Here is a 23,799-nt window from a genome sequence, read left to right as displayed (position 1 = left end):
AAGAGAGCAATACAGTTCGGATGTTACCCAACACCTTCCCCCCTCTAAAAATAAATAAATACAGTATATATATATATAGCTTAAATTGCAGCTTGTTTGTAACGGTCCTTGCTATTCGCCTCTCTCTGGATTGGAAAAGAAACGACTGCCAGTTCAGGCGTGTAACCCATTGGGTTCCCCCATGACGACTACGCCACGGGGTCTGGCACTCCAGGGCCTTCGTGGCCATAGTTGCGACGTCATGGACTATTTTGGGGTCGTTTTCCAGGGAAATGGTGTTGGGAGCGTCGGCGCTCAAAGGGTCAAGCTTTCCACAGCCGGAAGGGGCATTGCAAATCTCACAAGCAGCGCCGGGGTAATGCAGGGGGGTAATGCAGGGGGGTAATGCAGGGGGGTAATGCAGGGGGGTAATGCAGGGGATTTATCGCGTGCCCAGTGGCTGTCTCATTCCTGCGATCAAGGTTCATAAGCACCTAGGCCTCTTCTCTCTTGTCTGTGCTCATCCTAAGGCAGGGGGCTCAAACTCAGTCCTCAAGGGCCACCAACAGGCCAGGTTTATGGATGTTCCTGCTACAGTCTTCGACTGAGCCACTGATTGAGCCACTGATTGAGCCACCTGTGCTCAACCAGGGACATCCATAAAAGCCGGCCTGTTGGCAGCCCTTGAGGTCTGAGTTTGAGACCCCTGTCCTAAGGCAAGGTTGGCCAACTTCAGTCCTCAAGAGCCAGATTTTGAGGATATTTCTGCTTCAGCACAATCAGAGGCTCACAGAGGAACCTGTGCTAAAGCCGGGATATCCTAAGGGCTTCCCATTGGTAGGTGACCCCTTTGCTGCTGGAAGGACATGTAATTGTGTGGTGGCAGTTCATAACTTCTTACGGTAACGTTTCAGATGGCTCTATCTCCAAATGTCTCCGGGATTAGGATGCTATAGGTCCGTTGATGGAGTATCTTAATTAACCTTTGAAGTGGGCGAACCCTGTTTGGATCCCAGTTTCTCATGGCCCTGTGCCTCAGGTACCAGAATTGGACTGTAAACTCATCTGGGCAGGGCGTTATTGAGCGTGCAAGATTCATTTACATTGCATGCTACATACATTGTCAGTGCTATAGATAGCATTGTATTCCATCAATCCTTATCTAAAGCTGCAGGTAGGAAGCATTACATGACTTGGGGATGATACTGAACTCAATAGGTTAACAATTATACACTTCCTATGCAAAAAGAGATTCATTGTCGGGTATTCCAGTTGTTTCAGTGGAACTTTTTGGTTGTGCTTCAGATAAAAGAATACAGCAAAAAATAAAATTCCCCAATTCTACATCCAATGTGACAAAGTTAAATATTTATCTGTCTGTCTTCTCATAAGTATGGGTCATTTAGTTAAACTCCCTGGGTTTAAGCTCGCCCCTTCCCACTTTTTAAGTAGCAGGGTATTTCATGCCCTTGTGGAAGACTGGTCTAATAAGCCAGTTTTCTCCCTCCATTGCAGCGCTAAATGAGACTGTTCACAGGGAGTATTAGAACTTGCAGAGTTGTAATGCTTTGGCCAAAGGGTTTAACTAAATGACCTTTAGGCCTCGGTCCCGCTGCGCTCGGTGGCGCGGGCGGCCACACGCGAGTTCCCCACCAGCAGGGGAATCCTGCGGAGCCGGTCCCGGTCCCCCCTAGCTGCACAGCTTACTGCACGCTGTGGCGCGTCAGCCGCTATGGGATACAAGAGAATGGTGTTCCCTAGCGTTGACGCGTCACGTGGTGTGGCTGTGAGCCAATGGGGAGGGGAGGCTTCGGGGAGCGGGGAGGAGTGTGAAAGCGTGAGTGCCTGTCTGTGTGTGTGTCTGAGTGTGTGTGTGCTTGTCTGTGTGTGTGTGTATGTGTGTGCCTGAGTGTGTGAGTGCCTGCCTCTGTCTGTCTGTGTGTGTGTATGTGTGTGCCTGAGTGCGTGAGTGCCTGCCTCTGTCTGTGTGTGTGTGTGTGTGTTGCTTTACTTACCCGAGCCGTGAAGGGAGGGGGGGGAGAGTAGCGGGTCCCTCCGCTCAAGCCACGCCCCCCCTCCCGCTCAAACCTCCCACTCCCGCCCACCTCCCGCTCCGGCTCCCGCTCCCTACAGACCGCATATCGCGGTCTGTGTCTGTCAGCACCCCGCCTGTCTGCAGTGCGGCCGCGCTGACGGAGGGAGCGGGGCCTTAGCCTTAGGCCGAGGCCCCGCTGCCTCAGGCGGCGCATTGAGAGGAAATTGACCGCTACCTGCGGTCTGTAGCGAGTGGGGGAGGGGGAGGGGGCATGGTTTGAGCGGAGGGCTGCAGCGGGGTCTCCCAGGCTTCAAGAGGGTGCAACGAGCCCCCACACATGCCCTCTGCTGCTCGCTCTCCGTGCTGTGCCCCCCCCCCCCCTGTCGGTCCGTCCGGTTCCCCCTCCCCCCACACAACACACACACATATATACATACACACACACTTGCCCCCCCTACCTTTTGGAGGTGGGGGAAGCTCTGACACTCCAGCCCCCGGCACTGATAGGCTCACCAGCGCACCACGTGACGCGTCACCGCTCGGGATCGCAATTCTCTTGCATCCCCTGGCGACTGACGCGTCACAGCGCGTAGTGAGCCTCGCCGGAAGGAGGCAGCGGGGACAGAGAGGCAGGAGGTAAGGGGCTGGTGGCCGCCCGCGCGGCCATCCGCAGCGGGTCCTCAGCCTTTATTTGTGAGCAGACAGACAGATAAGTACTTAACTATATCATTTGTCACATTGGATGTAGCATTGGGCATTTTTGTCTGTTGTATACTTTGTCACAAACCCAGTAGCACTCCTTTTGACACAAATATATATATATGGTGTGTTGGGTTCAGAGCTGGCAGGGATTTTGTGTGTTTCAGATAAAAGAAGCGTCAAATCGTAAAATCATTCCCGCAGTGTTTCTAAAGAATTAGGGCAGGAGAGGATAAGGTTTTGTAGTATTGCAAAAAGCTACCTGACCTTGAAGTGCAACTTGGAGGGAAAACAATAGTCGTTAATAATGATAATAGTTGTCTTTATTAATTCAACATGGGCTGTTAATGAAACATTAAAGCCACAATCGGTGTTGCTCGTTTTTTGTTTTTTTTTAATTTCAAATGTTTAAGCTGTAAAATCCTCGGCAGCGACGTGACGACTTTCCACCTGTGAACCCGCGGACATTTGTCGTTTTGTGTCAACACCGGTACAAAAAATGAAAAAATAGAATTATCTGGGGAACCAGGACGTGCCAACCTCCCCCCCTCTCGTTTCGGGTTGCAGTCCTACCATTGAGCACATTAAAGTGGCAATCCTAGCGGGTGTTTTAAAAAAAAATTGTTTTTTAGCAGGTTTGAAGCAGGGGGTCTCTGGAGATGAACCCTTTCAGCACCGGGGACCCCCAGCTTCCTGTAATACAGACCTCCGTAGTGGGTACCGGTACCCACTCCGCTCGGCTAGCAGGGTTCACGTCATGATGGAGTTTCACATCTCCTGCAGGCCAATAGGAAGCCGTAAAGTCATCAGGCCCGGCTTCCTATTGGCCAGCGTGACGCAGGAGCTTTAGGCCGCGCTTATAGTGCCGTCGATGGCGCGGGTTTCCGGCCATTTGATTGGTTCAAGGGCTGTCACATGAGGCGACAGCCCTAGAAAAATCAAATTTTGTCGGCTACCAGTTTTTGCGACGTTGCTCCGTCGCCATCACGCTTACTATAAGCGCACGCGGCGGCGGCAATGCATTTGTTTTCGGCGACATCGCGTCGCCGGCACTATAAGCGCGGCCTTAAACTTTGCAGAGATACCGGCGCCCCCCTTGGAGGTCTGTATCTCTGGAAGCAGGGGGTCCCCAGAGCTGAAATGAATGGGGTTCAGCTCCAGGGACCCCCTGCTTCAATCCTATGTGTAAAAATAATAATAAAACAAAGTGCATGAATTGCTCTTTTAACCCTTTTGGCTGCCACGCGACCAGCAACTCATAGAGCACCGTGCCATTGTGTAGTTATGTATGTATATCTTTATATAGCGCGGACAGTGTACTCCGCACTACACAGACCATACAGTACAGGGAATTCTAATACAATAAGCGCAGAAAATTCAGCCAATAGGAATGTTGTTGGGAGACTTACACAGAGCATGTGAGGGGGAATAAGTGCAGTAGATGGCAGTGCTTGGCCCCAATGGTTGTTTGGAGTCCAGGCTATTGGGATGCTTCTTTTGCGATGTGAGTTTTGAAGGTTGGTCAGTATTAAATTAGATGGGTTAACACCATTAGCAGGGAGGTGTGGGTGAGCCCAGGTGTGTATATGGCTGGATCCAGGATTAGGAGAGCGATCCCCAGCAGCAAGAAGGAGTAGAGAGAGGAAGTGAACAGAGGATTTGTGGGGGTGCTTTTTATTGAGGGGTGTTGAAGTTGTTGGGAAAGAATTGTCCACAGTGGTGCAGTGTATGGGCACGTGCATAGGTGGAGAGGCGAGATGAAGAGATGTGGATAGGAGGGGTGTGAGAGTTGGAGAGAACAGAAAAGTTTACAAAGGAGTGAGGAAACAGCAAATTGAGATGCAATAGGGAGATGCTGGGAGATAACATATCACGGCAATACCATAATATAACCTGTGTCCCTCTCTCGAGGAGACACTAACCGTGACATCTCGCAGGACGATTCCCCAACACCAGGTGATCCCACCCAGTGTCCAAAGAACCCCACCCAATGTCCCGCACTCTTACAGAGTGTCAATGGGTGACTGCGCAGTCACTATTTACGCTAAGGGCCCGGTGGTGCACTTATGTATTGTAGGTACCTGCCGAGCACTCCCGTGCTCGGGTCAGCAACACTTCACAAAGGATCAGTCGGGCGATGACTCCTTCTGATCCTCCAACCGAACTCCAGGCACGCGGACCGCCAGGGCGGTCTCACTCTGGAATAGTCTCTGTGGACCCCAACGTGGGTCCGAACCGCTTCACAAGAACAGCAGCAGCCGCTGTGTCCCTATCTATCTAAGTGGCACGCACTATAATATAGGCCGTCCCTATTGCACAGCAACCTGTAGTGGCTTTGGGGAAACTCCTAGGGGCCTACAGGGGTTAATGACCTGTCCCACTCCCCTAACTAACCAAGTCCCCTCAACCTCACTACTACCTACCGAGTCCCAGCGCCTACAGCAGCAAGCTGTAGCTCACTGGGTGCTGCAGCCAACGTGCTGCGCAACAAGGTGCCTGCCTATCAGACCTCACAGCACTGACAGCCGTGACTCTGACAAGGCAGCACTCTAACACTAAGGGCAGCGTCCCTATCTTGGGCCTCCCTCAGCAATTACCCACTACCCTAGTGGGGGTTTGGGGCCTACCTGGGGTGTGGGTACCTATAGGGCCGCAGGAGCTGCACTCGCTCCCCGCACCCTTCCTTCCCTCACAGCTCCCCTGCTCCAACTGCAACTCCTGAGTGACAGGGTCCCTCTCTCTAGAGCAGTCCCTGGCAACACTCTCTCTCTTGGAGTAACTAGCTACCTCAGACCCTGGGGGTGCTGGCCTAGTACAGGGAGTCCCTGACTCCTGTACCCTACCTCCTTCCCTGGGCTGCTCCGGTCTCTGACTAACACCTAACGTGGTGCAAGCGCGCGAAATGTATCTCTTTTGCAGGGACAGCTTAAGCCCTATTGGCTCCCTGGCATCATGTGGGGCGCGCAAAGGCTCTTGGGATCTGTAGTCCCAGCTCAGAGCCTTCCCTGGTAGGCTAGGGCTTCGCGGGCTTTTCCTACCCTGCACTGCGCTTGCGCAAGCTTTCTCTGGCTGCCCTAACCTCCCCTGGGCTTTCCCTGCTCTCGCGCGACTTCTCTGGGGGCCTTCCGCGCTATCGGGTCCTTGCGCATGCGCAACACGCATCGCAATGGCGGCGCCCTGCTTCGCAAGCCGCCGGGTCCTTAGAGACGCGACCGCGGCCCAAGCGACGGCCCGATCGCGTCCCCGGCAACCGGCCCGCTCGCGGAGGCAGAGCACTACTCCCTGCTTCGGCCCCCACCCTTGGAAACAGCCGTCGAGTCCGTCGCTGGCTCCGGCGGCACCCGCGATCGGGCTGCTCCAAGGGAGGGGGGTCTCCAGGAGCCACGGGAGCTCCAGGCTACACTATATTAGTGAAAGCACTGTATGCCTGTCTGGATGTCCGGTGTCCCTAGGGGAAATCTCATTGGTCCCTTGGGCCGCCCGCCCCCGCACACCTCTCATGGGCCACACACACACACACACACACACACACACACACACACACACACACACACACACACACACACACACACACACACACACACACACACACACACACACACACACACACACACACACACACACACACACACACACACACACACACTGCTGCTATGTCTGTCTTGCAGAGGGGGCGGGGCCAGAAGATCCGTGCTGCTGCTTCTATGTCTGTGTCTTGCAGAGGGGGCGGGGCCAGAAGATCCGTGCTGCTTCTTCTATGTCTGTGTCTTGCAGAGGGGGCGGGGCCAGAAGATCCGTGCTGCTGCTTCTATGTCTGTGTCTTGCAGAGGGGGCGGGGCTTCTCTCTGCACACAGTCAAGCCCTCCTTCCCGTTTTCAGCAGCATGGGGGGTTGGGGGATCGGAGCATGTCGCCCCCCTAGGTGAAATTGTGGACTGATTAAGTGTGTGTGTGTGTGTGTTGGTGGTGGTGGTGGGGGGAGTGATTGAGTGTGTGTGTGGGGGGGGTGGGGGGGATTGTGTGTGTGGGGGGGGGGGGGGAAGTGTGTGTGTGGGGGGGGGGGATTGTGTGTGGGGGGGAGGATTGAGTGCGGGGATTGTGTGATTGTGTGTGGGGAGGGATTGTGTGTGTGGGGGGTGGGATTGTGTGTGTGGGGGGGGGATTGAGTCCCCCGCCTCCCTGCCCTTTGCCCCCCCCTGCCCTTTGCCCCCCCCTGCCCTTTGCCCCCCCCTGCCCTTTGCCCCCCCCCCTGCCCTTTGCCCCCCCCCTCCCTGCCCTTTGCCCCTCCCTGCCCTTTGCCCCCCCCCCATTCCACTCCATGCCCCCTGCCCTTCCACGCCCGGGCAACGCCGGGTATATCAGCTAGTATATATATATATATATATATATATCTCTGTGTGTATATATCTATATATACACTCTACCTGTGCAAAGCCTAACTGCTCAAATATGTCCGCAGATATATATATATATATCTATCTATCTCTGCGGACATATTTGAGCAGTTAGGCTTTGCACAGGTAGTGTCCGGGTGTGGCCCGCGTAGCTCCGGTGAAAGGCTATCAAGCATCTCTTGAAACATGTTGAAAATGCTGAATGTTTTTTTTTACTGTATGTAACTCCCATCTGTTGCTGAGTCCAAGTGCCCCATTAATATGAGAACGGACATTGTTCGGTTTGTCTTCTCTGTCCATCGATTTTTGCCTGCAAGCCCCAGACCTTGCTCACAGGACCGTTGTTGTGTTTTGCAGGTTCAGCAGCAGGTGCATCCCAACCTCTCGGCTAAAGAAGACTCCTTATATTATATAGAGGAGCTGATCCTGCAGCTCCTGAATAAACTATGCATTGCACAGCCAAGGACTGTTCAAGATGTGGAGGTAAGCATGAGAACCATCGCCTGCTTCTACCGTTCACCCCGGCTGGATCCGGAAAATCCTGAGCAGGACAATAACAGAACTGCATTTTTATTAAGCGCACAGCAATACTTCATTGCCAGCGGATGAGTAAGGATGCATTCAATCTTAGGCCAAAGCTGCCTAACACCCCCCACTCACAATCAATGTCTGTACTTATGTGTTTTTATTCAATAGTGGGTCCCAAATTCTGCGTTCCGTGCACTGTTTAAATCCAGTCAAGTTGCATCTAATTGATGCCGATTATTTTTGCAAATTTTAAACAGGAAATGTTACCTTAGTTATACAGTATAAGAATACATTGTAGCTGCTGAGTTACGCTGAAGGATTGATTTAAACTGAAAGGCGGCCATTTAGTCAAACCTGAGAAGCTGAATCTTTGCTGATCGATCACGGGAGAACCAATCGGTAGTTTAGGTCATTTGTTTTGAATAGAGGTAATCAAAGGCGACCTATATTAAAACGGAAAAATATCTATATAATTTTTTTAAACTTTACTTTAGTGGAGGGTCCCCCAACATCCAGGAATCCCCTGATGCCCGAGCGTTGAGGGGTTTTGTCCCCCGGGCAATAATCCTGTTGGCTCTCTCTGGCATCCAATAGAAGGGAAGATGACCCCGAGGTTTTCTAGGACTTGTTAGGCCGAGTCCATAGACGGACAGGCCGTGCTGAGGCGTGCGGACGCTCCGCGCTGAGCCCCTGCATCCTCAATGAGGATGCCTTGACAGGGGGCTCACGCGAGCGTCCGCAGGCGTGCTAACGAGATGGAGGTTTCAGCCGAGCGCCAAGCTGTTTTTCAGCGCGCTGTCGGCTGAAAACCTCCAATCACAGCACAGCAGTGTCGACGTCACGGCGCCGTGACGTCGACGTCACGGCGCCGTGACGTCGACGTCACGGCGCCGTGACGTCGACGTCAGTGCGTCGCGGGCGATTGGCCCAGCGACGTCACTGCCACACCTCCCCCCGGCTCCGATCGCGCCCACTGGCTCGCCTGTATGGGCATGAAATCGCCCAGATTTCAGCAGGCGAGCCTCAGCGTCAGCGCGGCTCGGATCGCCTCACCCCTCTATGGCCCGGGCCTTAGGTTGGGGAATGCCGGATGTGCTCAGAGGGAATTAAAATACAAGATGTTCATTAAAAACATGCAAACACGTGATCGGAAAAGGAATCCTTGCCCTGGAGAACCAATAATGTAAATAAGTTGGGAGCCTTACAGAGACCATAAGGGAGAAGGGTATGATGGCAGGGACTGGCAGTGCCTCTGTGGATGTGGGGAGTGGTCGTTACAAGTTTAGGTTATTAAAATGATGACTATTATCTATGTATAACACCAAGCAACATATTCCGCACAATGCGGGAGGGAGGACAATAACATTGTGTGACAAAAGACTTCATGTGTGTTAAGATAAACTGAGGCTGTAAGAAGGTCCATTAAAATGCTTTATTTCCGCTCGGTATTCTTGGCTATCAAAGTAAAACAGCCAAACGTCACCGCTCATGTATTTTTTTACGTTTAGTATTTCATTTTCACAATAAATATGGTAGAGGAATGAGCTGCATCTTCATGGTTTCTTAGATGTGGATTTAACCTTTTCCGTGCTGGAGGTTTGGCAACACCATGGTGCCTCTGGCATTTGCGGTCATGTTATCGCATTAGCGGCGATCCCTTCATCGCCTCTCTCTGACGGAAGTGGAGAGGTGTCCGTGGGAGCGATTTGTCCCGTAGAAAAGCAGCATTTTTGCCATGATGTACGTGCCACGGTAATAGGGCCCTTGCTGCACCTGGCACATTTATATGGGCATTCTAACGGGTATTTACAGCCTGTGCTACTTAGTGAACTTGGGCACATAGCTTTACCGTCTATTCCCAGGGTGCGCAACTGCTGTCCTCAAGGGTCACCAACTGGTCAGTTTTTCAGGATATCCCTGCTTCAGCACAGGTGGCTCAATCAGAGGCTCAGTCTTCGATTGAGCCACCTGTGCTGAAGCAGGGACCAATGGAGGCACCACATCAGTGGTTCAGTCGAAGATTGAACCACCTGTGCTGAAGCAGGCCTATCCTGAAAACCTGACCCTTGAGGATCAGGAGTTGCGTCCCCCCGGGAATAGTGCCTTCCCGCGATGTATTTGTAAGTTAGCTGCATCTCTGAATGACCCTTATTCTGTAAGGTGGGTTAGTGCAGATGACGTGCTATCACAGGAAAAGTCCCATTAAAGTCCATGCGATGGCGCGTCATCTGCGCTGATCACCTCCTACAGAATAAGGGCCAATGTATTTGTCGTGATAAAATAAAAATGTCCTGTAATGCATATTCCTGCCTCTAATTCTGCTGTGTCTATTATTGTGGTCATTGCTTGCAGCTCTGCAGGTATTCAAATGTCCGGGAGGCATGGCCGGCATACAGCACTCAGAGCTATTCTATCCCGTGCCTGAAAGCACTAGGGGGCAATTAGTGCCAGTTCCTTCTTTGGCAAAGGGGGCATAGGAGAAAGCAGCAGCTCCCCTCCTCCTGACAGCGTGCTGTCATATGGTCATCAATAGCTGGCACCGATCTGCTGGAGGGCGGCCAAGGCTTGCATTTTACTCTGATAATTGGCAGGGCACTTTGTCTTATTCTTGCTGATAGTCTGTAAAGATGGAGGATAATTGAATCCCGTATGAATGAGTGATTTATTTTCTAGGAATACTTAGTGGTCTCCCCTCCCTTCTCCCCTCCCCCTTCCTTCTCTCCCCCTCCCTACCCCTCTCCCCCGCTACCCGCTCCCTTCACTCTTCTCCCCCTTCACTCTTCTCCCTCTCCCCCCTTCACTCTTCTCCCTCTCCCCCCTTCACTCTTCTCCCTCTCCCCCCCTTCACTCTTCTCCCTCTCCCCCCTTCACACTTTTCCCTCTCCCCCTTCCCACTCTCTCACCCCCCCCCCCTCCCTCAAACAGGTATATTCATTACATGACGCATACATTGTTGTCCTTTTACGGCTAGCAGGGCCTCTGGCAGAGACGTGTACTCTTGATTACACCAATGCCTTGTATTCTTGTTTTTATAGCCTTCTGAATACTGGTTTATCTTGATTTGATCCCAAATCATGGCATTTTTCTTTGCCATGTATCAAATGCTCCCACGTCCCTCCTTGGTGTTTTCCTTCACAGCGTATACCAACAGATATTATTCCTCTCTTTTTGCCCAGGAACGAGTTCAGAAAACCTTTCCGCACCCGATCGACAAATGGGCTATAGCCGACGCTCAGTCTGCCATAGAGAAGCGCAAGCGAAGAAATCCTTTGCTTCTGCCTGTGGATAAAATACACCCCTCGCTGAAGGTAGGGACTGTCTAATATTAAAAAAAACTATTAGCGGGGTTCAGCTCCTGAGAGAGGCCCTATTCAATCCTTTGGAGAAAAAAAACACACAATCACACACCTTGTATGGCCTCTTTAAAGTAAATATTCATTCAGCAATGGAGCTGCGTAAACTGTATTGCTCTGCATAGTCTGTTTTTAGATTGGTTGCAACAAGCAAAATTTGTATTATTGATCAGGGGTGCGCACACTTATTTATTTTCTTTGCACCCACCTGCCTGCTCTCCCCGCCCCCCCCCTTTACCTTTTCTCAGGCATCGGCGGCGCCATTTGACATCGCGTTGCCATTTGACGCAGTGTTGTCATGGCGCCAGGAGAGCAGGTAAGAGGCCGTTACAGAGACCTAGCGCGCTGCCCCAGCATTTTATTTAAATGTTGTGGTGCCTCGGTAAGCGCCGCGCCCCCTCCCCCGCCCAGTCTGCGCACCCCTGTTACAGATGAACGTATTTAAGAAGATTGCGGTCTCTACATCCTTTATTTCAAAGGGAGCTATAGTGCTAATCCAGAAACGTCTTCCTAGCGATGTATAAGTAAGGACTATGCAAAGGAGTCAAACTGTTGAGCTGTAAGAACAAGCAAGTATTGTGACTCTTTATTTCGGCGTTAGTGAAGCATTTTATGTATATGTGCAGTGCAGGCCTAAATGTACCCAGTATATCCAGAGACGCCCCCACGGATCTTTTCTAATAGATGATCGAGGGGTTGGAGCCAATGGCTTCTTTGTGTTTTTCAGGAAGTCCTGGGCTACAAGGTAGATTACCACGTTTCCCTTTATATCGTGGCTGTGCTGGAGTACATCTCCGCCGACATCCTCAAGCTGGCTGGGAATTATGTCTTCAACATACGGCACTATGAAATCTCCCAGCAGGACATTAAAGTATCCATGTGTGCAGATAAGGTAAGACTAGCCAAACATTGTAAGCTGTTTCATACTCCTTCAGCTCTTAGCAATGTGATACATCTCAGTAGCGAGACCCCAACCTCCCCCCCTCACAATGTAACAGTGGCTTTCATAGTGAACAATGCTACAGAATGGAGCTACATGGTAACAATGGGTATACATTGTTCTAACCTGACAGCCGTGACAGAGATGATTATTTAGTCATAGTGAACAGTGTCAGTATAGGTAGAACTTTGAATGTGTGCAGCTTTCAATCACTGGGGCAAGTGACCAGTTATTGGGGCGATAATCTTGTCTTCTGGCCCCTCAAGCAAAAATAAACAAAGTTTTTAATTTTTTTATAACTTTTTTTTTTTAAGATGTAAAGGTTCACCATCAATAGAAAGGTTGGTTTTAACTGGATGTGGTATTTTGTAATACGTCTATATACTGGCAATTATTAAGTTATTTTATTGTAGGCGCAGTTTTTTTTTATTGGCAATTATTAAGCTACATTTTGTTAGAAAGCAGAGTTGGTTGCTCTATAGGAGGGCAACACTGCCACATTTCTTCAGTGTCCAGGTATGAAAGATCCTCAGCAAAAGAGATTGGGGCTTACGGGTACGCGACCCAGCCAGCTTCGCTCAACCACCAATTGGAGGCATTTTTATCTTACCCTCATTATCTGGAGTGACCCAGTTTGGGTGTGCTCTTGGCGGCAGCTCTAGGTAACGTTGGGGCTTGAAGGGCATTATAACCTATGACTTTGTAAACATAGAACATGTTCCATATGATAACCTAGATAGAAGGTAAAGTGAATTCCTTGAAACTGTGTTGGCTCAGATGTGACCTTTCCACAGCTGGAGGTGGCAGCAAGGACGTTTATATCCAGATATGAAGTGGATGTGACTGTACTAGACTGCTCATAATATCTTTGTTACCTATAGTTTTGGAAAAACGTTATTTGGTTTTCCTCCCCAGGTCTTGATGGACATGTTTGACCAGGATGACGATATTGGACTGGTTGCCCTCTGCGATGAGGAGCCCTCCTCAACAGGAGAACTCAACTGCTACGACCTGGTTAGAACCGAGATCTCGGGGGAACGCCAGTACCTGCGCGAACTGAATCTGATCATCAAGGTCTTTCGGGAAGCTTTCCTTTCCAACAAAAAGCTGTTTACGTCTTATGTAAGTCACGTTGCTCTTTGGTGCATTGAATAATTCATTCTCGGTGGGGGCGGGTCGTACAAATCATTTGGTAAATAGATCGGGTTAGTATGGGAGAGTAGAGCAAACCCGTTTTTGTGTCATTAAAGCGCATGGGATAATTTTTCTGACATGATACAACTCCAACTTCGATGTTTTGTGTGTGCAGATTTAGATGACTGCCAACAGAAAGTAGATATGCATCTGTGGAAAGAAAGTCACAATCAGATGAAATATAGGGCTGTGTTTTCTAAGCAGGGCCATAAGACACCTTCTGGAGTCCGAAGAGGACCTCAGTGGCAATTAACTTGATTGATCCATAACGAGTGCTCTGGCGGCAGAAGGTATCTTCTGGAATAGCACTGCTGAGTAAATATATGAACCACGGTGGGAGCCAAGTCAGGGGTTCTCAAGACACCCCCAACTGGTCAGGTTTTCATGATATCCCTGCTTCAGCATAGGCGGCTCAATCGGAGGCTCAGTCTTTGACTGAGCCACCTGTGCTGAAGCTGGCTTGAGGACTTTAGTTGAGAACCCCTGGTTTAATGTATAAATGTATCATTTCATCCTTCTTCGACAATTCACAATGACTGCCATATTTAACTGGCCAGGCACAAATAATGAAAAAATACTCTCTCGGAAGTGTAATTTATGATTTAATAGTGAAGTAAAAGGCTTTCCATGGTTTTGAAAGCTCTACTCTGTGAAGAATTAAAAACGGTCTGGTCGGTTAAAATATATATTTTTTATTATTTGTTTTTTTTTTTAATCAAAAATGACAGAAAATCTTGTCCAGGATAAATCCGGCCACTATAATGTTGAACTGCATAGTTATCCGTTTTGGCTGCTGCCTTGCGGCAGTGAAAGGGTAAAGTATTAGAAAGGGAACGTGGAGACAATTTGTGAAAGATTGTCTTTCATTACCCTTGATGCAAGAGCAAAAAGAGAAACAGCGCAAAAAGCCTCATAGTGTAGTATATTAAAATGTGTTTATAGTTTTAAACAGGTAAGTATTGCATGTACATCAAAGAAAGTATATATATATAGGCCTTATCTTCGTGACAGCGGCGGCTATACCCTCACTACACAGTGAAGGCTCTAACCTACTCGAATGGAGGGTGTACAAAGATTGCCACCAGAGAGGAAGAAGAGAGACCCGATCCGGTTGCTGGGCTGAAACAACTTGATCCACGGTTGCAGTTTGCCTAGTGGTAACATGTCCCTTATATGTCATGCTGATATATACTTTCTTTGATGTACGTGCAATACTCCCCTGTTTAAAACTATAAACACATTTTAATATACTACACTATGAGGCTTTTTGCGCTGTTTCTTTTTTTGTTCTTGTATTAGGTTTCGGTTTGCTCATCCCACGAGCACAGCAGCACTTACCTCCATCTTAACAGGTTTAATATTTGATTTAATCATATATTTTTTGGGGGGTTTAACACTTATCACTTTGCATTAAGCCATTTTATACCTAAGCACATTATCACAATTTTATGAGCGCAGATCACTCCTTTTTCACTCTATTAACCTTGATGCTGCTGACGGTTGACTCCTAACTAAAACCCTGCGCACAGTTCGTTCAAATACATGTGTGTTTGATTTGCTGGGCTTGATAAGACCCTGCTTACCTGCCAACCTACCTGGCTTATTGCCAGTACCCAGATAGTGGATGTAAAAGCCTTCGTTTAATTTGTGCTCCTAAAAAGGATTTTCTTGTTCAATTTTCAGCTGGGCTTCCGTTGGGAAATCTTGGTGTTACAGATCTATTCTGACCTAGAATGCATTTTGTTTGTGCAGGATATTGACATGATCTTCAGTAACATCCTGGACATCCATGAGCTGACTGTGAAGCTTCTGGGTTTGGTTGAGGACACCATGGAAATGACAGATGAAAGTAGCCCGCATCCTCTGGTTGGAAGCTGCTTCGAAGATTTGGCAGAGGCAAGTCCTATATGTCTACCCATTATTAAGAAATACCGAAGGGTCTGCCACTAAACTCCTGAATCATTAACAGTTTGTTGTGGTTATCTAGTTCAAAGTTGTAGTAGCTGCATTGGTCCCAGCTGTGTTAGAGGTATGATACGTCTTGCTGAACCTTTGGGAGTTTTTCATAGAAACAATTATAGTCTATGGGGCTGCCACGTTTTAAGTTTTTGTAATATGGGGACGCCAAAATCCGGTATGAAAGTGGTGACGTTATAATGAGCAATGAGGGATTTGCAAACACTTCGCGCTGAATGGTATCCATGTCTTTGGTTTTTATTATCTCTGCTCTTGCCCTGGGGTGGGGAAAGACGTACTGAGCAAGTAACGCGTATAGAGGGGTGCGGGGGGGTATGGGGGGTTGGGTTATTATAAGATGACCAGGCAGTGTACTGACATTATTATCGGAAGATCTCCTGTGGGGGACAGGATGTAGCGGTGCACTGCCTAAGACGAAAAACGATGGGAGCCGGATCACAATGAAGATGATTTATTTGGCTGTCGGCAATATTTAAAATAGAGATGCAGGAACCTCCTGTCCCCCACAGGAGATCTCCCGGTATTCTACACGCGAGCAGGGAGCACGCCAAACGGGACTCTTCAATCAACAAGGTCGTGAGTAACGTGTGAAGATTTCTTTACTCAAGGACTCTCTTCTTCTTCTACATTTATGGTCAAGCTCCGGGAGAGAAATATACTTCTATTCTGGAAGGGGATCTGTTGTACCCACTCTTGTGGGACTACAGGCATCCCCTGTACAGCTATCCTGTGGAGCATACTATGACTTTTTGAACGTTATTACCTTTATGGAATTATTCATCAGTCCAGACTCACCAGATATTGCCTTAAACTTATGGCTTAATTTACAATTAAATAACTTTTTTTCCTAAGCACTGATTTAGGAACGGCTGTTCCTTTTTTTGTATACTCCTGACTTTATTTTAATAATTTAATTTAGCAAAGTGACATCTATCCGAAAAAGGGAACTATTACACTCAAGTAAAGAAATCTATTAGGTTTTTATGACCGATTTCATTACAGTGGTTTTAAGTTCAGATATTTCACGTCAAGGAAATAAAATACAGGAGAACTTTCCGGAGAACAAGTCCATGAAATAAGGGACACTCCTGTATATATAGGACGTCTGGCAACCTTAATAGTCTACCATGCTTTCAAAACCTCTACAGATAGTGTTTTCTAAACCTCACAGGTCTCCTATGAAGAACTCTCACAGTTGGTCCTTAAAATATAACACAACTTGCAACAAATCGACATCATTGTAGTGAATGGGACAGTAGTTGATGGTGTCTCAAATATTTCTTTATGGTGTAATAAAGAGTTTAGAGGGGAGACCCTTTTATAGTGAGGATATGGTTTAAAAGCATTCCAGTGGGAAAAACATGCCTCAATGCATACGAGATCCACTTCCAAGATTTGCACTGAATCAATGCATTGTAGACTCCACAGGTAGTGAAAAGGTTATACAAATATTTGTGTGTTTCAGCAAACACAAGAGGTTATTAGTGGAAAATAATACAGAGACTATGCCAGAAAGTTATTAGACACTCTAAAGCCTTAAAAACACCCTGAAGGGGCAGTCCCTCCTCGGACCAGGCTGGGCTGGTGTTTATGGAATGTAGGTTTGCGAGGAGAATTACTTTTGTAGGATACAAAGATAGAAGATAACGTAACTTGAAGGGTGATTTTAATATTTCTAAGGAAGCTGATTACGTTGGTAAGTTATTTCAGAGGATTTTTTTACCTGCTATGTGGGAGTGTCTAAGATGCACCAAGATGTGGCACCTCCAGTACCTTGGGGCCTTTTTACTGCATGGTCTTAAAGTGTCCTCATCATTTGAAGTATTGTCATCATTTCTAGGCATCTAATAATCGTAGTGAGTGTGGGGCTGTATCCGGCACCAAGACACTACGTAAAGCCCATTCCAGTGATTGAGCTGTATGGTGTCTCCTTTTGCTGGAAGGCGTCCTCTGGCATAGCACATGGGTGAAGGAGCGGCTCAGTGACTAACGACACTGACTGGCACTGAGTCTGAGGGGACTGGTTCAATTCCCGGTGTCGGCTCCTTGTGACCTTGGGCAAGTCACTTTATCTCCCTGTGCCTCAGGCACCAAAAACATAGATTGTAAGCTCCACGGGGCAGGGACCTGTGCCTGCAAAATGTCTCTGTAAAGCGCTACGTAAAACTAGCAGCGCTATACAAGAACATGCTATTATTATTATTATAGCACTGCGTAGCTAATATGCAGCCCCTGCGTGCTGTTTCCGATAACAATGCTGTGTCCCCTGTGTCCCCTGGCAGGAGCAGGCCTTTGACCCGTACGAAACCTTATCACAGGACATCCTCGCTGCCCAGTTCCAGGAGCATTTTAATAACCTGATGGCGAAACCTCCCGTTGCGCTCTACTTCCAGGTGAACCTTTTTATTTGTTATATCTTAAGTGGGTAAAAAAAGTACCAAATACCTGTTCATTACTTATATAAATATCGCGCTGATTAAAAATTGGGGCTGAAAATGCTTTATTGTGTGTGTAATTTAGTTTTTTTGTATATATAAAATGTTAAAGTAATGTGTTTTTTTTGTCCCAGATTTTGTGTATTATATATATTGTGTGTGTGTGTGTGTGTGTGTGTGTGTGTGTGTGTGTGTGTGTTATATAGACTGTGTGTGTGTTATATAGACTGTGTGTGTGTTATATAGACTGTGTGTGTGTTATATAGACTGTGTGTGTTATATAGACTGTGTGTGTTTATACATACATACATTTTTTTCTACAAAATATATATTTTTTCATCATTTACCTTGATGTGCTGTGTCTTCTCCATACCATTTGTGCATAATTGTGTGTGTGTGTGTGTGTGTGTGTGTGTGTGTGTGTGTGTATATATATATATGTGTGTGTGTGTGTGTGTGTGTGTGTGTGTGTGTGTGTGTGTGTGTGTTCATACATTTTTTTTCTACAAAATATATATTTTTTTCATCACTTACCTTGATGTGCTGTGTCTTCTCCATACCATTTGTGTATAATTTTGTGTGTGTGTGTCTAAGATTCCGTCGCACTATACTTTCAGGTGACCCTATTTTCTTATGTATGTGCAGTGGCGGATTTCCTATTAGGCGGCAAATTTTAATTTTTTCTCTCTTTTTCCCCCATATACAGAGGCCCCGCTCTCCCCTCCCCCCCCCCCGATTGCCGGGGGGGGGGGGGGGAGAGCGTGGGGCCTCTGTAAAGGTCTCTTACCTTATCATTCGCTCGCCCTCCTCCTTCTGTAGCATCGCGGCATCACGCGCCATGACAACTTGACATCCCATCGTTATGTTGCGGTGTGATGTGACGCTGTGATGCTGCAGGAGGAGGCAGGTGGCAAAAAATGTTATGTGCCTGTGGGCGGAAATCTTTTAGATACGCCACTGTATATGTATGTGTTTATATATGTATATGTATATCTTTATATATAAATTCTAAGGCTATGCCTACCGTGGCAAGCAAATAATAATGGATGGGGAGCTTTTGAATGAAATCAATAGGAGACTGAGGATGGGATGGAGGTATTTGGGAGAAACAGATCATATTTCAAGGGAAACTTCCACTAGGCCTCAAGAAGAAAGTGCTTGACCTGTGTATTCTGCCCGCGCTCACGTACGGATGTGACCCTGAATGCGAAGATAATTTAGAAGCTTCACACAACTAGAAGTATGGAGAGATGCGTGCTGGGTATTACCCAAAGACACAGGAAAAAGAATGAGAAGGGGTTCGAACCCAAATAAGTCTGTGACTTCATCACAAGAATGAAGAAAATAAAATGGCAGTGGGCTGAACATATCGTTGGAGAAAGATGGTACTTGACTGGATTCGAAGAGAGATTAAAAGACCATGAAGACAACCTAAGATGGGAGGATGAAATCAGAAAATGTGTTGAAGCAGCGTGGAGAAGAGGCTTGCAACCGCAGTACCTGGGAGATCATTGGGGAGGATTCATCCAGCAGTGGATCGACAAGGGATGGCGATGAAAAAGTATGTGAACCTTTAGATTCAGTACCTGGTGGCGTCCCTTTGAGCAACAATGACTTCAACTGCGCATTTCCTGTAACTGCTGGTCCGTCTCTCACATCGGTTTTGAGGAATTCTGGCCCATTCCTCCTTACAGAACTGCTTCAACTCATGACCCACTTTCGGTTCAGCTCACGGACAATGGCCTGACATTCTCCTCTAGAATCTTCTAATACAATGCAGAATTCATGGTTGTGTCAATGATGGCAAGCCATCCAGTTCTTGAGGCAGCAAATCGGCCCCAAACCACCACACTCCCATATATATTTGAGAGAGAGAGAGATCTATACCTTCATCAGGGATGAGGACCCCTGAAGAATGTCCCTTTGGGGAACAAAACGTCGAGCTAATATCTGTTTTTACAACTCCCGTGTCGTGCAGGTAATTAGATCACTTAAGAGATACTGTATAGATAAATATGGCGTCATCTAATCTAGATCATCCTTAGTGACATTGAGAAGGAAATTTAAAAGATAGCAAGTACTGTATATTTTGTCCTTTATTAATATTGTGGAGAACAATGTTGTATATGTGAATATACTGATTTACATAGATACAAAAATGGTGGAACTTGCCACTCACAGGTTTGTGATATAGCAACATCAACAAGTGCAATGATCCTGCGTGGAGATATACTGATTTACACAGCCACACTAAGGCTATACATTTAGTACATTAAGATAACTCAAATATACTAACTTTAAAGCGTATGTCTGAACACACAGCCTGCAAATGCACTGAACACACAACGACACACATCCCAGACTCGTCGGCAAATGGCCAAAGATATTTGTGTTGTTGGACCTGGCCCAGTATACGCAGTGTTAGTCTCTGAGCTGCAGGCCTCACTAGCAGCAAAGCAGTTACATTTCTGGAACTCTTCTGCATTTTGCTCGGGATTAGTTGTCAGGATTAATATGACTCGGACCAAACTGACCATTTGTGCTGGACTCTGTTCAGTCAGCAGAAATACATTGATTTCCTGTCCCCTCGGCGTGTGTATTAAAGTGATGGGCGTAAGTGGTCCATACTCGGGTTACTGGTGCTGGTAAAAGTGAAACCTTTTTGTTACTGAAGATCCATTTTGTGTTTTCCATCTGTGCGTAATTGTCAGACCCTAACGCATCTTGGTTTTCCTATAACCATACATTTGCCATAGGAGTGCGAGTCCTACATTAAAGGTTCAGTTCCACTTAGTGAATCCCCAATGTACTTCTTGTTTTCTCACTGATCACACACCTAGCATTATTACAAAATCCCAGCCAGTGCCTGTAAGAATGACTGCAATGTAAATCTTTACAAACCGCTTTATTATTCAGCTGCTCAAATTATTTCCTCCATTAAGTATGATTTACCTCTGTTTTTTTACATTTTTGGACTTTTGTGCTTCAATTTGCAAAATAATAAACTTGGCATAAATTACAAAATTGCTGGTAAAATGCACATATAATGCGAATTGGTGAAGTTCTTCAAATGTATTGCACCTGCCATGCGTGTGTAAGTGGATACTGCAGCACATACACGTATGATACTTTGGGCCGCTATTTAAATAGCATATCGCTTATCTCCCTTGCGTTTTGTTATATCTTCCTGTGTTCTCAAATGCTTTCAAATGAATGACCGTGGCTCCTCTGCGGTGTGAATGTAGCGCGTCCAAAGGTTCTCACCCTCTGATGATCCGTTTTAGGGATCCCCATGACGATGACAGTATAGCGCGTTCGACCAACTCCAGTCCTGAACTCCCCCACACCAACAGGTCAGGTTTTCAGGATATCCCAGCTTCAGTACATGTGGCTCAGACTGAGTCTCTGATTGAGCCACCTGGGCTGAAGCAAGGACTGATTAAGCCTGGGCTGAAGCAGGGATATCCTGAAAACCTGTCCTGTCGGTGGGGGCTTGAGGACTGGAGTTGAGCGCCCCTGATATATAGATCACAGTATTCAAAGAGCTGCGCAAGTATGATAAATAAAAATTCTCTTTAAAAGCAAGGGGGGGAAATAAATATGGATGGATGGATCAGTATTAATAAACATGTATGCACGTGGCTACCAGATCCCCCTGGCGAGCCAATAAACAAGTCACAACCTTGTAGATATACACGACCTATACATAATGTAGGACAGTTTATCGTCTGGTTAAGCCCCCGGTTCAGGACACTGCTGGTTGAACAGGATATGACATCACTATGCGGTTGCAGAGCAAAGGCTGGTTTGTTGGAACAGTTGCCATCAGCTCTCCTGTGTCTCCCCATTGTGTGAATATTCTGTAAGACGTGTGTGCTTTTGTCAGTCCATAGCAGAAGGTTTTAAGGAAGCCGTCCGATACGTCCTTCCGCGCCTGATGCTGGTCCCAGTTTACCACTGTTTGCACTACTTTGAAGTATTGGAGGTAAGCAGCACCTTGTTTCAGCATGGCACTTTGTACCATGTAGGACCCATAACTCGCATTCTGAGAAAATGCACCAAGATCGCGTATTTGTGTTTTTTTTTGGTTTTGTTTTTTTAATTGTAGCAATATCTGCAGTTAATTGCAATTATTTGTAAGAAAGGGCTGTGACATCTTAGGCCTCGAATATAGTACAGGAACGCATGACATCACGCGCGTCTGAACTAGAAGAGATCTGTAGCCTGTAGGATTGCGGGGAGAGGGCGGGCCTGCGACGTCACGTGAATGGTCTGCCCTCATTGGCTGAACCGAGCACGTTACCCGGCCGTCTCGCAGCAAAATCAAAACGTTTTTTGTCTCGCAAAGTATCGGCCGCCCGTCGCTCTCATCTGCGCTTTATGGCCATGCGCATTGCCTTACGCCCTTTTATTTTCGGCACTCATACTATGGACGCGGGCTTAGATACTTCAGCCCCTTATTTTGTAACGGCGAATTGTGCCGATCCAGCACTCCCGCGAGGAAAGCCCTGTTAATGAAAAGGGGGATTTCCGTGCGATAGCGCTGAATCGGTGCTATCGCAGCTTACAGAATAATGGCCTTAGTATAATTTATTCTTATTCAAATAATGTGTAACTGTTTGCCTAATAACAGGCGATGTGTACTGACATCAGTTCTACGTGAACATGGAAGTTTTTTTTTTATTGTCCTCCTTTCCCCCAAAAGCAAATTAGCTACAGCAGAGGTGCTCAACTCCATTCCTCAAGCCCCCTCCCCCCGCACACCTCCAACAGGTCAGGTTTTCAGGATACCCCTGCTTCAGCACAGGTGGGCTCAGTCCCTGCTTCAGCACAGGTGGCTCAATCAGAGGTTGTCTAGCCTTTGATTGAGCCACGTTCGCTGAAGCAGGGACTGATTGAGCCCATCCGTGCTGAAGCGGGGATATCTGTAAGACCTGTTGGGGGTGGGAGGCTTGGGGACTGGAGTTGAGCCCCCCTGAGTTACAGTGCACTCTGTTGTTTTATACAGTAGGGCCCCGCTTTACAGAGCTCCGCTTTACGGCGTTCCGCTCATACAGCGCTTCCCAATGTATACCCATATTCACCAGGTTTGGCGCTTGTTCCGTTTTTCCGGCGATTTTCGGCATGACGCGCTCAGCAGCTGAGTATCGGCTGTCACTAAGCAACAGTTTTAGTGCGTACGCAACTCCTTGTCAGGTGCAATTTGTCAGCTAAACAGTCGGTTTACAGCCCTGCATCTCTGTTTTCAAAGGTACAATACCGTACAATAGGGCCCCACTTTACGGCGATTTCCGCTTTACGGCGGCGGCCTGGAACGGAACCTGTTGTATGAGCGGGGCCCTGCTGTATTAGAAAACAATAAATACGCCGTTCTATATCAGCGCTCTCCAAGGTCACAGAAGAAGAGTTTCGTTATTTTTATTCCATTCACAGAGGCAAATGTGTGCGTTTCTATTCCTAAAAATCCTATTTTATTGGTATAACGACAGTGCTGCGGAGTTACGCTCCTGGGCAGATAACAGACCATATATTTTGTCACTGGCGGAATGGGCAGATCGCATTGAAAACAAACACAGCCAGCCCCTTGTTGTTGTCTCTCTAGCTATTACAAGAGCGCAGTGAAGACCAGGAGGACAGGGAGTGTTTGAAACAAGCCATCACCGCTCTCCTGAACCTGCGATGCAGCATGGAACGCATATACAATAAGCACTCTCCTCGCCGCAGGCCTGGGTAAGACCACTTCTTGTAGGCCGTAGTGGGCCAGACCCATCTTCTGGCCATGATAGATCTAGAGCTATTACCGCTGGTGGTAAATAGAGAGGATCTAGCCCAGGGGAGGCAGACTTCAGGTCCTCAAGGGCCACCACTGGGTCAGGTTTTCAGGATATCCCTGCTTCAGCACAGGGGGCTCAGTCATTGTGACTGAGCCACTGATTGATGGAATGGGACATTTTTCGGGGCGCGGCCGTCTTGCCGCCTCCGATCGGTTGTTGGGGATAGCGAGCGGCCAGCCATTTCCCAGCGACGTTAAGTGATTATAGGGATTAGTGTTAGTATTTGGGGTTAACTTTAGGTGTTTCAGGTAAAGGGGTTAACGGGTTACTGTAAGGGGTTTTAGGGAAAGGGGTTAACAGGTTTTGGGATAATGGGTTAACAGCTAAAGGGTTAAGGTTAGGGACTTGCATTCACGGTGAAACAGCTGGCGGCAAGCTTGACCCTATGACTGATCGGCCGCGGTGAGATGGCCGTGCTGAAAAGCCCAAGAC

At 47.7% G+C, this 23,799-nt stretch overlaps 1 protein-coding gene across 1 annotated transcript in view; it reads left to right on the top strand.

The window, feature by feature from the left end:
- The first annotated feature begins 241 nt into the window (after window positions 1-241).
- SOS2 (SOS Ras/Rho guanine nucleotide exchange factor 2) overlaps window positions 242-23,799 on the top strand; it is a 49,859-nt gene continuing 26,301 nt past the window's right edge. Inside the window, exons 1-9 of the mRNA XM_075615385.1 lie at window positions 242-355; window positions 7,464-7,589; window positions 10,811-10,942; window positions 11,715-11,879; window positions 12,843-13,049; window positions 14,874-15,017; window positions 17,381-17,491; window positions 21,420-21,518; window positions 23,136-23,263. Coding sequence (XP_075471500.1) covers window positions 242-355; window positions 7,464-7,589; window positions 10,811-10,942; window positions 11,715-11,879; window positions 12,843-13,049; window positions 14,874-15,017; window positions 17,381-17,491; window positions 21,420-21,518; window positions 23,136-23,263 — 1,226 coding nt within the window. The remainder of the gene's footprint in view (window positions 356-7,463; window positions 7,590-10,810; window positions 10,943-11,714; window positions 11,880-12,842; window positions 13,050-14,873; window positions 15,018-17,380; window positions 17,492-21,419; window positions 21,519-23,135; window positions 23,264-23,799) is intronic.

Source organism: Ascaphus truei, chromosome 9 (genome assembly GCF_040206685.1).
Source record: "Ascaphus truei isolate aAscTru1 chromosome 9, aAscTru1.hap1, whole genome shotgun sequence".
NCBI classification, from domain to species: domain Eukaryota; kingdom Metazoa; phylum Chordata; class Amphibia; order Anura; family Ascaphidae; genus Ascaphus; species Ascaphus truei.
Note: the sequence above shows the minus strand (reverse complement) of the source record. Positions and strands in the feature narration are given on the sequence as shown.